Source organism: Sphaerodactylus townsendi, linkage group LG02 (genome assembly GCF_021028975.2).
Source record: "Sphaerodactylus townsendi isolate TG3544 linkage group LG02, MPM_Stown_v2.3, whole genome shotgun sequence".
In the NCBI taxonomy this organism is placed as follows: Eukaryota; Metazoa; Chordata; class Lepidosauria; order Squamata; family Sphaerodactylidae; genus Sphaerodactylus; species Sphaerodactylus townsendi.
This window is the reverse complement of record NC_059426.1, coordinates 19169849-19182669: the sequence shown is the minus strand read 5'-3', so window position 1 is coordinate 19182669 and position 12821 is coordinate 19169849. Positions and strand designations below refer to the sequence as shown.

The 12821-nt window shown below is 46.8% G+C and overlaps 1 protein-coding gene across 1 annotated transcript in view; it reads left to right on the top strand.

Annotated features, from left to right (window-relative positions):
• Positions 1 to 12821, top strand: part of LOC125426201 (cytochrome P450 20A1) — a 46489-nt gene that overhangs the window by 984 nt on the left and 32684 nt on the right. The window contains exons 2-4 of the mRNA XM_048484456.1: positions 6534 to 6583; positions 7551 to 7721; positions 10448 to 10451. Coding sequence (XP_048340413.1) covers positions 6534 to 6583; positions 7551 to 7721; positions 10448 to 10451 — 225 coding nt within the window. The remainder of the gene's footprint in view (positions 1 to 6533; positions 6584 to 7550; positions 7722 to 10447; positions 10452 to 12821) is intronic.

Below are 12821 nucleotides of genomic sequence, written 5' to 3'. Positions count from 1 at the left end.
ATTGACAGTGGATTGAAAGTGCATTATTCTGCATGTGCGGAAGGGGCCTATGTTAAAAGGAGAAATTACATTCATGTCCACAGCTTTCACTGTAAAAGATCTGAATCAGGCAGTTCCTGATATTACCAGCCTGCTGCATAAATCTCCAGTGCAGAGACTGGGATGGTCTTCTCTATGAATGTAGACCAGTGGTCCTCAACCTGGGGGTCGGGACCCCTTTGGGGGTCGAACGACCCTTTCACAGGGGTCGCCTAAGACTCTCTGCATCAATGTTCTCCATCTGTAAAATGGATAAATGTTAGGGTTGGGCAGTCACCACAACATGAGGAACTGTATTAAAGGGTTGCGGCATTAGGAAGGTTGAGAACCACTGATATAGACTATCAAGCCCGCTAGATGGAGACCACCAAATTAAACATGAAAAGCAGCAATCTGATTCACCTTAATTCACCTATGAATGGGATTGGGGGGAGGGTTAGTTGTTTGTTTGTTTGGTAATTATGGATGGAGTTTTCTTGCCAAAAGTTTTTGTCAAGTTTTATTGCCATCAGATTGTGTTGATGCAAAGTTCTAAATCACAGGTGGTTCCTGTGAGCACGGTGGCTCCTGCTGACACTTTTCATGGGGCCCATCAGGTGTTTTTAGAAAGTGCGCAGGACCAGAGGGCAAATGGTGCCCAGCCTGGCTTCTGGTTGGTCATTGTACATTTGATTGGCTGTCCCCTTTTTTTAACATGTTGCTTTTGAAGCAGTTGCCACCAATAGTACAAGGATATTCACTGTGAGTCTGAAGGTGAGGCGTGGTGCCAATTGTTGTTGTTGTTATTGTAGATTTCACAGCTGCCAGATCTTTAGCTGGTTGTTGGCCTTCATTACAATTCGAGCCTCACCCAGAAGCCTAGGAAGTTGTAATGTATCGGCGTAGTATTCGATGATGATGATGATTATTATTATTATTAAAACTTCATAGACCGCTCAACCCCTGGAGGACTCTGAGCTGTTTACAAGGCCATGATAAGGCGATAAAACAATAAATACAAAAGCAAAAGTGTATTAAACCCCTTAAATTACATGGCAGCATCAACATAAAATGTTTTTCAACTTACAGAGAATGGCATTATTTGTGGCATCTGGTCCTAAGGCGCAGCAAATAAGGCGCCGGTCCTAAGGCACCGCAATTTTCTTGTTGGCTACACCTTCGGCAACAGCCGTTCCATGGCAGTCATTTTGTGATTGTGCCCACCACGCTTTGTCAGAATTCCCCTGTTCTAGATGCTTGGCTTACCAAGTTTGGCTTACCAGGTTTTGAAAAGCAAGCATGGTATAGTGTTTGGAGTGTTGGATTAGGATCTAGGAGGCCCAGGTTCGAATCCCCACACTGCCTCAAATCCCCAAGGCTGCAGAGTAATGTACTTCTCAGGGTTCTTGTGAGCATAAAACAGAGGACAGGAGAATTATAGTTGCTCCTTTGCCTACATTGGGGAGAAAGAGGGTATGCAAATGAAGCCAATAAACAGACTTAGTTATTTTATTATTTATTTAGAGCTTTTTTGTTGTTGCGAGCACTGGCGAAATCCGATGCAGAAGGAGAATCCATTCACATGTCCTCCCATTTACATGTGGGATTGCGAAGTATGGCTGGACCATTTTTCTCATCAAACTGGAAAACGTGTCATTCAGGACCCTAGCGTTCATTCACTCCATCTAATATGTGGTTTGATAGGAACACTTTAAGAGGAAAAAATTGCAACTGGCAAAGGATTGGGTTAAGTATGGTACACATTGCTTCTCTGCTCAGAATTACAACTTTTCCTTAAAAAATAAGTAGTTTTGCATCATTTACAGTTAAAGAGTAAGCTGTCCAGCGTGGCTTCCATGCTTGAGGGCAAACAAGCTATAGTTTATGGCAGTTGTGACGTGGCACTCAGAGCCCTCTCTGTGGGCACCCGAGCACAGAGTTCGTCATGTAGGGGGAGTGGAAAACCATCCCTTCCCACACACATACCCCTAGGCTGGCCTTGCTTCTGAGTAAACCCTCCTAGGGTCATGATTCACCCATTCAAAGCATTGCACGGTTGCTTCACCAAGCTTGCTCTCGAGTAATGTGTGCCTTGGAGCAAACCATTTTTTCTAAACGAAAACCTCAGTATTCAGGTTAAATTGCCAAGTTGGCACTTTGCGATAAATAAGTGGATTTTGGGTTGCAATTTGGGCACTCGGTCTCGAAAAGGTTCACCATCACTGGTATATGGGATGAGACCTGTAACTGTATAGCCAGCTTAGTCGGGAGAGATCCAGAGGAATCTTTCTCTCCCATCGGCTCAGCCAGACTGGATGGTTTTGGTGACGGACCAAATTTTCTCTTACGGATATCCCTGCTGGACAATTGTGACCTGTTCTTTGATCTGTTGTTTTTTAGAAAGTGTCCAGAAATGACAACTGGTCCAGAATCAGGCACTCTGGCTATTAACGGGGGCAGAGAGGTTGGATCATGTTATGATGATTCGGACTTAGACTTAGTTCTGCCTGTGCAGCTGGGCACATTGGCCAACAAGTGTTGATTATGATGATTACCCCACAATATTTATGTGGCCTGCTGGCCTTCTTGTGGTCCGAAGCATTGGATGCATGATTATTGTGTTGAGATCTGAGGCTAAGAGCACGAGCTGATGATGATTTTGGGGTGACCTAGTGCAAAAATCACGAGTGTTTCAACCACGTTTTGCGCCACTGTGGTGTCACGAAGCGTCGGATGCATGATTGTTGTCTCCAGGGACACAAACTGTGATCAGATGATGATTTTGGAGTGACCTAGTGCACAAATCATGAGGATCTGTACTTTTCAACCAGGTTTTCCTGCCACTGTGGCAACATAGAGCTTCGGGTGCATGCGTGTTATATTCAGATCTGTGGCTAGAAACTTGCGCTGTGATCTGCTGGTGATTTTGGAGTGACCTAGTGCAAAAATCATGAAGATCCATGCTCTTTTACCATGTGGTTGCACCACTGCAGCGCCACAGTTCATTGGACAAGTGATTTCGGAGGGCTGCCTACCTAACACACGAACTGCAGTATCATGCTGGTTTCATTTCATCCCAATGTAAAAATCCTATGAATTCATGAGGATCCATTTAAAATCATCTGGGTCCGGCTTTTGCCCAGTCCCACCCTCAATTCTTCACTAAAGGTCAGCATTCTTGTGACCTTCTAAGTTGCTTACATAGTTTCTAGGGGCATCTACCTTGGAAGACAGGCTCTATCTCCTGCTTTGTTTTCATTTATTTCCCTGATTGGATACAGTGGATTCAGCTGACTTCTATGCAAAAGGTTATTTACTTTCCAGTCAGGTTATCTGCAGTGGTTGCCACATCTGCAGGGGAGAAGGCAGAGTTTGTAGTGACATATTTTTAGTGGATTCAGCTTATCTGGATTAATAGACAGTGGTCATATATGCAAACTCTACTGTGATGACAGACTTTCTATAATTGCCTAAACTGCCTTTTGATTCTTGGAACCCCAGTCGAGAGTATGGCTCTAGTCTCCGTTAGATTGCTCTCTGTACAGAAAATAAACCTCCTATATTTTTGGGTGCTGTGTGGTTTCCGGGCTGTATGGCCGTGTTCTAGCAGCATTCTCTCCTGACGGTTCGCCTGCATCTGTGGCTGGCATCTTCAGAGGATCTGATGTTGGGAAAGCAAGTGGAGTATATATGTGTCCAGGGTGTGTGGGGAGTGTCCAGGGTGGGTGGGGAACCTTGTCTGTGAGTAACAAAGGCGGCAACCAGGTCAATAGTTGAGGGCATCTGAATAGAAGTATGAGTAACAATAAAGCCTGGGAGTAACCCTGTAGATAGCAAGGTCACTGGTGGGAGCATCTGAATAGAAGTATCCTGGCCTTTGTTTCTTTTGTCTATGGTCATCCTGTGTTTGTGTGGAGCTGGTTTGACGGAGCTGCGTTTGGTGGTTCCTATGTAGACTTGTCCACAGCTGCATGGTATGCGATAGACTCCTGCAGTAGCTAGAGGATCCCTCTTATCCTTTGCTGAACGTAGCATCTGTTGAATTTTCTTAGTGGGTCTGTAGGAACCACCAAACGCAGCGCACAGACACGTATCAAAGAACACGAAAGGCACTGCAGACTATTTCAGCCAGAAAAATCAGCAATAGCAGAACACATGATAAACCAACCTGGACATAGAATATTATTTGAAAAAACAGAAATTCTGGACCACTCTGAAAGCCACTACGTCAGACTACACAGATAAGCAATTGAAATCCATAAGCACATGGACAATTTTAACAGGAAGGAAGAAACTCTGAAAATGAACAGAACTTGGCTGCCAGTGTTGAAAAATACTAGGGTCAAGACTGTGTCAAACCAGCTCCACACAAACACAGGATGACCATAGACAAAAGAAACAAAGGCCAGGATACTTCTATTCAGATGCTCCCACCAGTGACCTTGCTATCTACAGGGTTACTCCCAGGCTTTATTGTTACTCATACTTCTATTCAGATGCCCTCAACTATTGACCTGGTTGCCGCCTTTGTTACTCACAGACAAGGTTTCCCCACCCACCCTGGACACTCCCCACACACCCTGGACAGATATATACTCCACTTGCTTTCCCAACATCAGATCCTCTGAAGATGCCAGCCACAGATGCAGGTGAAACGTCAGGAGAGAATGCTGCTAGAACACGGCCATACAGCCCGGAAACCACACAGCACCCAAGTGATTCCGGCCGTGAAAGCCTTCAACAATACACTCCTATATTTTTCCTTACTGAGGCTTCTTTATTCTCACCTGGACAAACAAACACCATAAATTAGGTGATGAAGCCATCATTGGTATGAATCTGATTTATAGACATAACCAGAAGGGGGCGGGGGGAGGAGGAGGAGGAGTTTGGATTTATACCTTGCCTTTATTTTCTGTAAGGAGACTCAACACAGCCTATAAATTCCTTCCCTTCCTCTCCCCACAACATACACCTAGTGAGGTGTGTGCGGCTGAGAGAGTTGGGAGAGAACTGTGACTGGCCCAAGGTCACCTAGCAGGCTTCATGTGGAGGAGTGGGGAAACAAACCTGGTTCTCCAGATTGGAGTCCACTGCTCTTAACCACTACACCACACACATGTTGGGAAGGGAGATGGCATCAGAGCAACATCTGATCCAGATTGGTTCATTCAGAGGGGGTGCGAGAAGCTCCCAAAGGTTTGTCTGATAAGCAAACTGTAAAATGCAGCAGCAGGGGGTAAAATGAGATGAGCAGGTAGGGTAGAAAGTTACAAAGTCATTACCTTGATTGCCTCCTGCCAAGGCTGTTTAGCAAGGTGTTTAGCACCTGTAATGAGTTAGTGGCGAGCTTTGATTCTCAAAGCCTTGGAGAATTGTGTGGGTCTTGATGGTGCTTCTGGGCTCATGGTTTGTTCCACCACAACAGACTAATGTGGAGGGGCCACATTGTTATGAGTCCAGCAACACCAGTATGAACGCTGAGAAATCAGTGCTCACTTCATCAGACGTATGAGAGGTTTACCCTTCAGAGGGGGAGCCAGATTGAACTCCAGAAGCACCTCAAAGACCAACAAGATTATTGGGGTGTAAGGTTTTGCTCTGACTTGGAAGGCCCTGGCTAGCGTGATCTCATCAGATGTCAAAAGCTAAGCAGGGTTAGCCTGGTTAGTGCTTGGACGGGAGATCACCAAGGAAGTCCCAGGTTGTTATGCAGAGGCAGGCAATGGCAGACCACCTCTGAATGTCTCTGGCCTTCAAAATCCTATGGGGTTGCCATAACTCAGCCACGGCTTTACCAGCACTTTGCACGTGCAAGCTTTCAACAGTGGAAGCTCCGTGTATTGTCGAAGGCTTTCGTGGCCGGAATCAATAGACCCTCTAAGGCAGATACCAGCAGGGGCTGATGGGAATTGTAGTCCATGAACATCTGAAGCGCCAGAGTTGGACACCCCTGCTCTCAGGCTTCCAAACTGCTCTCGCTAAGCAGAACTGAGCGCCAGCAAGAGTTCCTCTGCCGGGCAGCTGCCCAACATGTGCAGCACCAATACGGCACCTGTGCAGCCACACAGCTTACAGGGAACGCTGGCAAGAATCAACTGGCTGTTGTGGGTTTCCCAGGTTGTGTGGCCATGGTCTGGTAGTTTTTGCTCCTAATGTTTCCCCCGCATCTATGGCTAGCATCGACAGAGGCATGTCACAGTAAGATCCGTAGCCACGGCCAGACTATGGCCACACAGCCGGAAAAACCACATGGCCAATTGGCCATGCTGGCACGGGCTGATGGGAATTGTAGTCCATGAACATCTGGGGTGCCATAGGTTGGCCACCCCTGATGTAGAGGCAGGTAATGGCAAACCACATCTAGACATCTGTCGCCTTGAAAACCCTTCAGGATCGCCATACCTTGGCTGCAGTTTGATGCCACTGTCCACTACCTCTGCTGAACAGACACGTGGGGAATTGCACAGCTAGTCACAGATGGTTGACTGAGTTCTCTCTGCATTTTGTTCCAGGCTTCCAGACAAGCTTCGGGTATCCCCGGATTGACTCCAACTGATGAAAAGTAAGTGGTTGCGATATAGGGGTCCATAAGAGCATAATCCTCTCCAGCGTGCAAAGAAATTCTACCGGCTTTCCCCACTCTCATCAGCCAGGTTTCCCCTCCTCCTTTCCACAATCAGTGATCCATTATCTTTCTTCTTGGTGCGTGATATCGTTCAAGCTTTGAGCTTGCCTGCCTGGGACTCAGCAAGGAGCACAGCTTAATCAGGGCAAGGGCCTGGAGTTCTGGGGATAGCCACTCGCAACAAACTTGTATAAGTAGACCTAGTGGGGGGGAACAGAAAGATTGATCAAGCCAGTGATGGCGAACCTTTTCGAGACCGAGTGCCCAAACTGCAACCCAAAACCCACTTATTTATCGCAAAGTGCCAACACGGCAATTTAACCTGAATGCTGAGGTTTTAGTTTAGAAAAAACAGTTGGCTCCGAGGCGTGCGTTACTCGGGAGTAAGCTTGGTGGTAGTCAGTGGCTTTGCTTTGAAGCAATCGTGCAACTCTTCGAACAGGTGTGAATCACGACCCTAGGAGGGTTTACTCAGAAACAAGCCCCATTGCCAGCAACCGAGCTTACTCCCAGGTAAAGGATCGTGCTTCAGTTCTTCGCATGAAAATCAGTGGGGTTTAACGGGGCTTAATAGGGTTATCTACTTCTTCCCCAAAACTAGGTCTTAGGTTTAATGCTAATAATCGAGCTCAGCAGCCCAGGCCAGCCTACATGTTGGGGGGGGGGCAACTCTGCACGTGCCCACAGAGAGGGCTCTGAGTGCCACCTCTGGATTAAGCAGAAAGAGACTGACTGGTCTGGAGTCACCAGTGAGCTTCGTGGCAAAGGAGGGTTTCTCAGGCCCTAGTTCTACAGGGAGTCTCTCTGACCGCCGCTCTGCATGTGCAGAAAAAGGAAGAACGTCGCCCGTTTCTTGACTCCGTGCAGTCCAACCGGGACTATGGATTTCCTCCTTTCTTTCTAGAGATGGGAACCTGCCGGACATTATCGCCAGCGGCAGCTTGCACGAGTTCCTGGTACATCTTCACGAGAAGTACGGCCCTGTTGCCTCCTACTGGTTTGGGCGGCATCTCGTCATCAGCTTGGGGTCCATCGATGTCCTGAGGCAGCATATCAACCCCAACAGGACATGTGAGTCTGGGCTGAAACTATTTCCTGAAACTTTTCTTGAGCCTGCTGCTGCCCTCCCGTGGACATTGATGGTTTGGTGGAACCAGACGTTTCTCTGGTTCATTAGGCTTCGGTTTGGGCGCAGAGAGAAAACAGGATATGATCAAAGGAACTTCTAGGGCATAGGTGTCAAACTTGCGGCCCTCCAGATGTTATGGACTGCAGTTCCCATCACCCCCTGCCAGCATCATGCTGGCAGGGGATGATGGGAACTGTAGTCCATAACATCTGGAGGGCCGCAAGTTTGACACCTGTGTTCTAGGGTTACCATCTTAGTCAGAAATTGGTTGCCCCTTGTTGAAAGCGCTTCAAGGGTGTTCAGTGCTTCAGTACCCAGAAGAAGAAGAGTTTGGAGTTATACTCTGCCTTTCTCTACTGTAAGGAGACCCAAAGGGGCTTACAAACTGCTTTCCCTTCCTCTCCTCACAACAGACACCTTCTGAGGTAGTTGGGGCTGAGAGAGTTCTGAGCCAACTATGACTAGCCCAAGGTCACCCATCAGGAATGTAGGAGTGGGGAATCAAGTCTAGTTCACTGTATAAGACTCTGCTGCTCAAGTGAAGGAGCAGGGAATCAACCCGGTTCTCCAGATTAGAGTTCACCCCCTCTTAACCCCTGCTACGCCATGCTGTCTGGATGGATGGATCAGTCCACTTAGTGGACTGGATCAATTAGTCTGCTTAGTGTATTTTTATCCCACCCTTCTTCTAATGAGGAAGGACAGTTCTTTCTCTCATTTTATCCTCATAGCAGATCTGAAAAGTCGATTAAGTTAAGGGATTGGCTGGCATGAGGTCACCAGTGAAATTCATGGTAACGGGGGAATTTGAACCCAGGTTTCTCAGGCCGTAGTTCAGCCACTCTAACCACCGTACTTGCCCCAGAGAAAGCATCCTGCGGGATTTGTCTGATGAGAAGGAAGTTGATGAAGGAAAGTTCCAATAAGACTCACCCAACATATGGTGACACCTCATGGAATTTTGAGGAAAGTGGAGAATAGAGTTGGTTAGCCATTGCTGTCCTCTTTATAGAAACCCTGGTCTGGGGCTGACCCTGCTTAACTTCTGAGATCTGATGATGCTGGGCTAGTCTGGGCCATCCAGGAAAATAACAAGTACATTTTCTAGTAGGGAATCAAACAAAGGGTGTTATTACCCATACAGTAATAATCTACCGGTATGTATGAAATGTGGGACAGATGTATAGCAAGATAAGTCCTCTGTCTGAAGCCCCAGTGTGTACGATTGATTGTGAAAATCTCAGGGTCCAGCTAATAACTGATAGATAATAGAGAGATAATAATAGACAGCCAGTATGAGGCAATGATTATTGCACTGGGAGGCCCTTTCCGCACGGGCCTAATACAGCACCCTGGGGCGGCAAAAATGCCATCCCCAGGGAGCCGTTCCCATGGGGGGCGCAGCTGTTTCGCTGCCGCGCCGCCCTCGCTCCTCCCGAGCGGCGCGAAGCCGCCATTTTCCCACCTCACTTCCCGAGCGAGGTTTATGGAAAACGGTGGCTTCCAGCCGCTGCCGTGCAAACGGCAGCAGCTGGAAGGCGCCTTCCCTCCCCCCTGTGCCCGGTCGACCTACCTGCTCTGCGACCGTCTGGCGCGTCGCCGAGGCCTGGGGACATGCCCCCCTGCCCTGCAATGCCGGAGCGGTCGCGCAGGGCAGAGGGGCGTGTCCCCTGGCCTTGGCAACACGCCGGACAGTCGCAGAGCAGGTAGGTTGACCAGACGATGGCGCTCCGCGGCACCGTCTTCCCCATCGCAACCGGAACTGTTAATGCGAACGGTCCCGGGGGGGGGGGGTTTGGGGTCAGCGTCATGTACGCCGACCCAACCCCCATCGTGGCCGTGCAGAAATGGCCGGAGACTCAGGTTCCAGTCCCTGATCAGCCATGAAAACCTTCTGTCACAAACTGTCAGCTTAACCTATTTCACAGCTTGCTGTGAGGATACACGGGAGGAGAGGGAAACAATGGCCCTTTCTGCACAACCAAAAATAAAACATTTTGAGGCAGGAAATAAAATGTTTCCTCTGAGGAGTTCCGCATTATTTTTAGCCCAGAATGTTTTATTTCCTGCCTTAAAATATTTCAAATGCATCCTGGATTTTAGTGATTCTTTTTGTGAAACGTTTCCCAACGTTTTTCACTTGCTGTGCATATGTCTTTAAATCGTTTCCGCACCTCTTTGCGTTACCCAGACTTCCTCCTGGGCGTCACTTTCTGAGCTCACTCTGTCATTTTAAAAAATGGAGAGCAGGTGATGCCTTTGAAGCCTCGTGGACCTATGGAGAATCAAAGCACAAGGCTTTGAAGTGTCAAAGGCTGGGATCTGTGAAAAAGTTTTTAAAAACCCTGGAGAATCACAAAAGGATGGCCTGGAAGTGCTTCAAGGGGGTGAACGTGTGAACAAATGAGGAAGATTGCAGATGTTCTGCAAATGTTTTAAGAACATAAGAACTAGCCTGCTGGATCAGACCAGAGTCCATCTAGTCCAGCATTCTGCTACTCGCAGTGGCCCACCAGGTGCCTTTGGGAGCTCACATGCGGGATGTGAAAGCAATGGCCTTCTGCTGCTGCTGCTCCTGAGCACCTGGTCTGCTAAGGCATGTGCAATCTGAGATCAAGGAGGATCAAGATGGGTAGCCATAGATTGACTTCTCCTCCATAAATCTGTCCAAGCCCTTTTTAAAGCTATCCAGGTTAGTGGCCATCACCACCTCCTGTGGCAGCATATTCCAAACACCAATCACACGTTGCGTGAAGAAGTGTTTCCTTTTATTAGTCCTAATCCTTCCTTCCAGCATTTTCAATGAATGCCCCCTGGTTCTAGTATTGTGAGAAAGAGAGAAAAATTTCTCTCTGTCAACATTTTCTACCCCATGCATAATTTTATAGACTTCAATCATTCTTTTTTTTCTTTTTTAATTTTTTATTGTATCATTTGAATATTACATTTTATATTAATGCTTTTCTTCATTCGTTTTCAAACAATACATTTTCCCCCTTTTTCCCCTCCCCCCTATATTTTTTCATAGTTTTATCAAACAAACAGCAGTAAGTTCATTCTTTGTAATCTCTTCTCCCATATCTCCTCATTGACTCCAGCTTCTTTCATCCAGTCCACATATATGGTCCATATCTTCAAGATTTCGCTCTGTTTATCTTGCCACAGTTTATTCTTTGTTATTATTTCGAAAATGTCCAGTGTCACTTGTTCCCAGATGTATTCCAACCATTTCTGGATTGTCCATTTTTTTTCCTTTTCTTTCCAGCCTAAAGCTATTGTTGCATGTGCTGCTTTGATCATTATTTTATACATATAGCTATATTTTTTATTTGCAAATGTTTTCTGTGACTTGTGCAGAAATGCGCAATGTACCACTTTGGGTCAAGTTGGGAAGAAAGGGAGGGTATGAATGAAGTACAGAAGATAAACAATGCCTAAGGGTAAAAATGGACAAGTATTTAAGAGTTTTGTGTCCAAAGCTGCCAGTGACTTTTAAGACTCAGGTATGTGCTGCCCCAAGTCAGATCGGAGCCAGGACATGATGAGAACGAGAAAGGTTAAGTCTGTGCTCTTTTCCTCCTCTGAAATGTCTGTAGCCCCAATATAATCAGGGCCCCACATGCCTGATCTTTGAATGTTAAAGAATGTCAGAAGCTGCTCTGGGCGCCCATATCTCACCTGGTTTGTTTCTGAGAGGCACCATTTCAAGGCTTCTTCCGAAGTCTGGTTGGGTTGTGATGTGAAGTAGCGTCCAGGGAAGTTTCTGTCTCCAAAAGGAACCGAGGGAAATCTTTACCCACAAGGCCTCAGGCTTTGAGACAAAGGCACACAGCAGAGAAGGTTAAATTTTTTCTCTTGATGCTTTAAAAAAGGTGCTCACCTTTAAAAAAAAAGGAAGATGGCATTTAGCAAGCGCATCGTTTTTTTATGCAAAGAAAGGTTGCAAAATTCCTTAGGCAAACTTGCTTGTCAGATAGAGGGCTTAGGGATTTGGAGGAGATGTCCCAGTTGTTAGTCTTGTCTTGAGCAATATTCAAGAGCCGTTTCTGGGCCACGGGACAGCTGAGAGTTCTCAGAAACTTTCTTAGGGAGGAGGGAAAAAGAGCTGTTATTGCATCTACCCCAGGATCCGTGAGAGAAAATGATGATTTTTCCTCCCCACAGGAAACAGGGAAGCAGATATCTATACCTCATACATACCCCAGATATTTATACCCCATGCATCTAATGAGGGTTCTGTGACAGGGCGGGAAATGGGAGCACCCCAGAAGGCCGTGCGCTCCTGTGGCCGCGTGCGCGGGAGGCTGCCGCACTGCCTTGCGCCCCAGAAGGCAGTGCAGCAGCCTTCCAAAAATCGGGACACTTGACAAAAACCACGGGACACAGGACAAATTGTTTTAAGGCGGGACTGTCCCGCCAAAAGCAGGACGTCTGGTCAGCCTATTCCTGTGGTAACATTAAACATCTCCCAAGCCCTGTTCTGAGTCTTCTCTCATTTTATGATCAGGGGAAATTCCTTTGTTCAGTAGTAGCTTGTGGTAATGTGTAGAAACAATGCACAAGTTGCATTACAGCTTGATGAGAAAATAAGGTAAGTCTCTGCCCTAAGGAGCTCCCAATCTAGATGTTGATCATGGAGAAGGGAGGTGAAGAAAGCCAAAGGATAAGCCAGGATGCAGTGAGCAAACGGCATGAACGCTTACCTGGACTTTGATCCCAGTGTTGTTTTCTGCTTCCACTGGCAGGGGATGAGTTGTGTGTATATTTGGTTCAACAGGCGAAGGAAGATGGGAACATCTTATTCCTCTCAGTTTGTCAAGGCTTTTTCAGATGAGCAACCGGCATCCAAAATGTGCAATTCTAAAAGAATGTATTGCAGTTTAATCAAACCCCCAAACAGAAAGAAATTAAAAAAATATAACAACAATGGTGGCAAGTCTACCAATAAACCTCTATAAAAGGTTGCTAGTTACCTAAAAATGGAAAAAGCGAAGGACAGTCTGGTAGAGCCAGAAGTCACAAATCCCAAAAAACAACCACATAAAG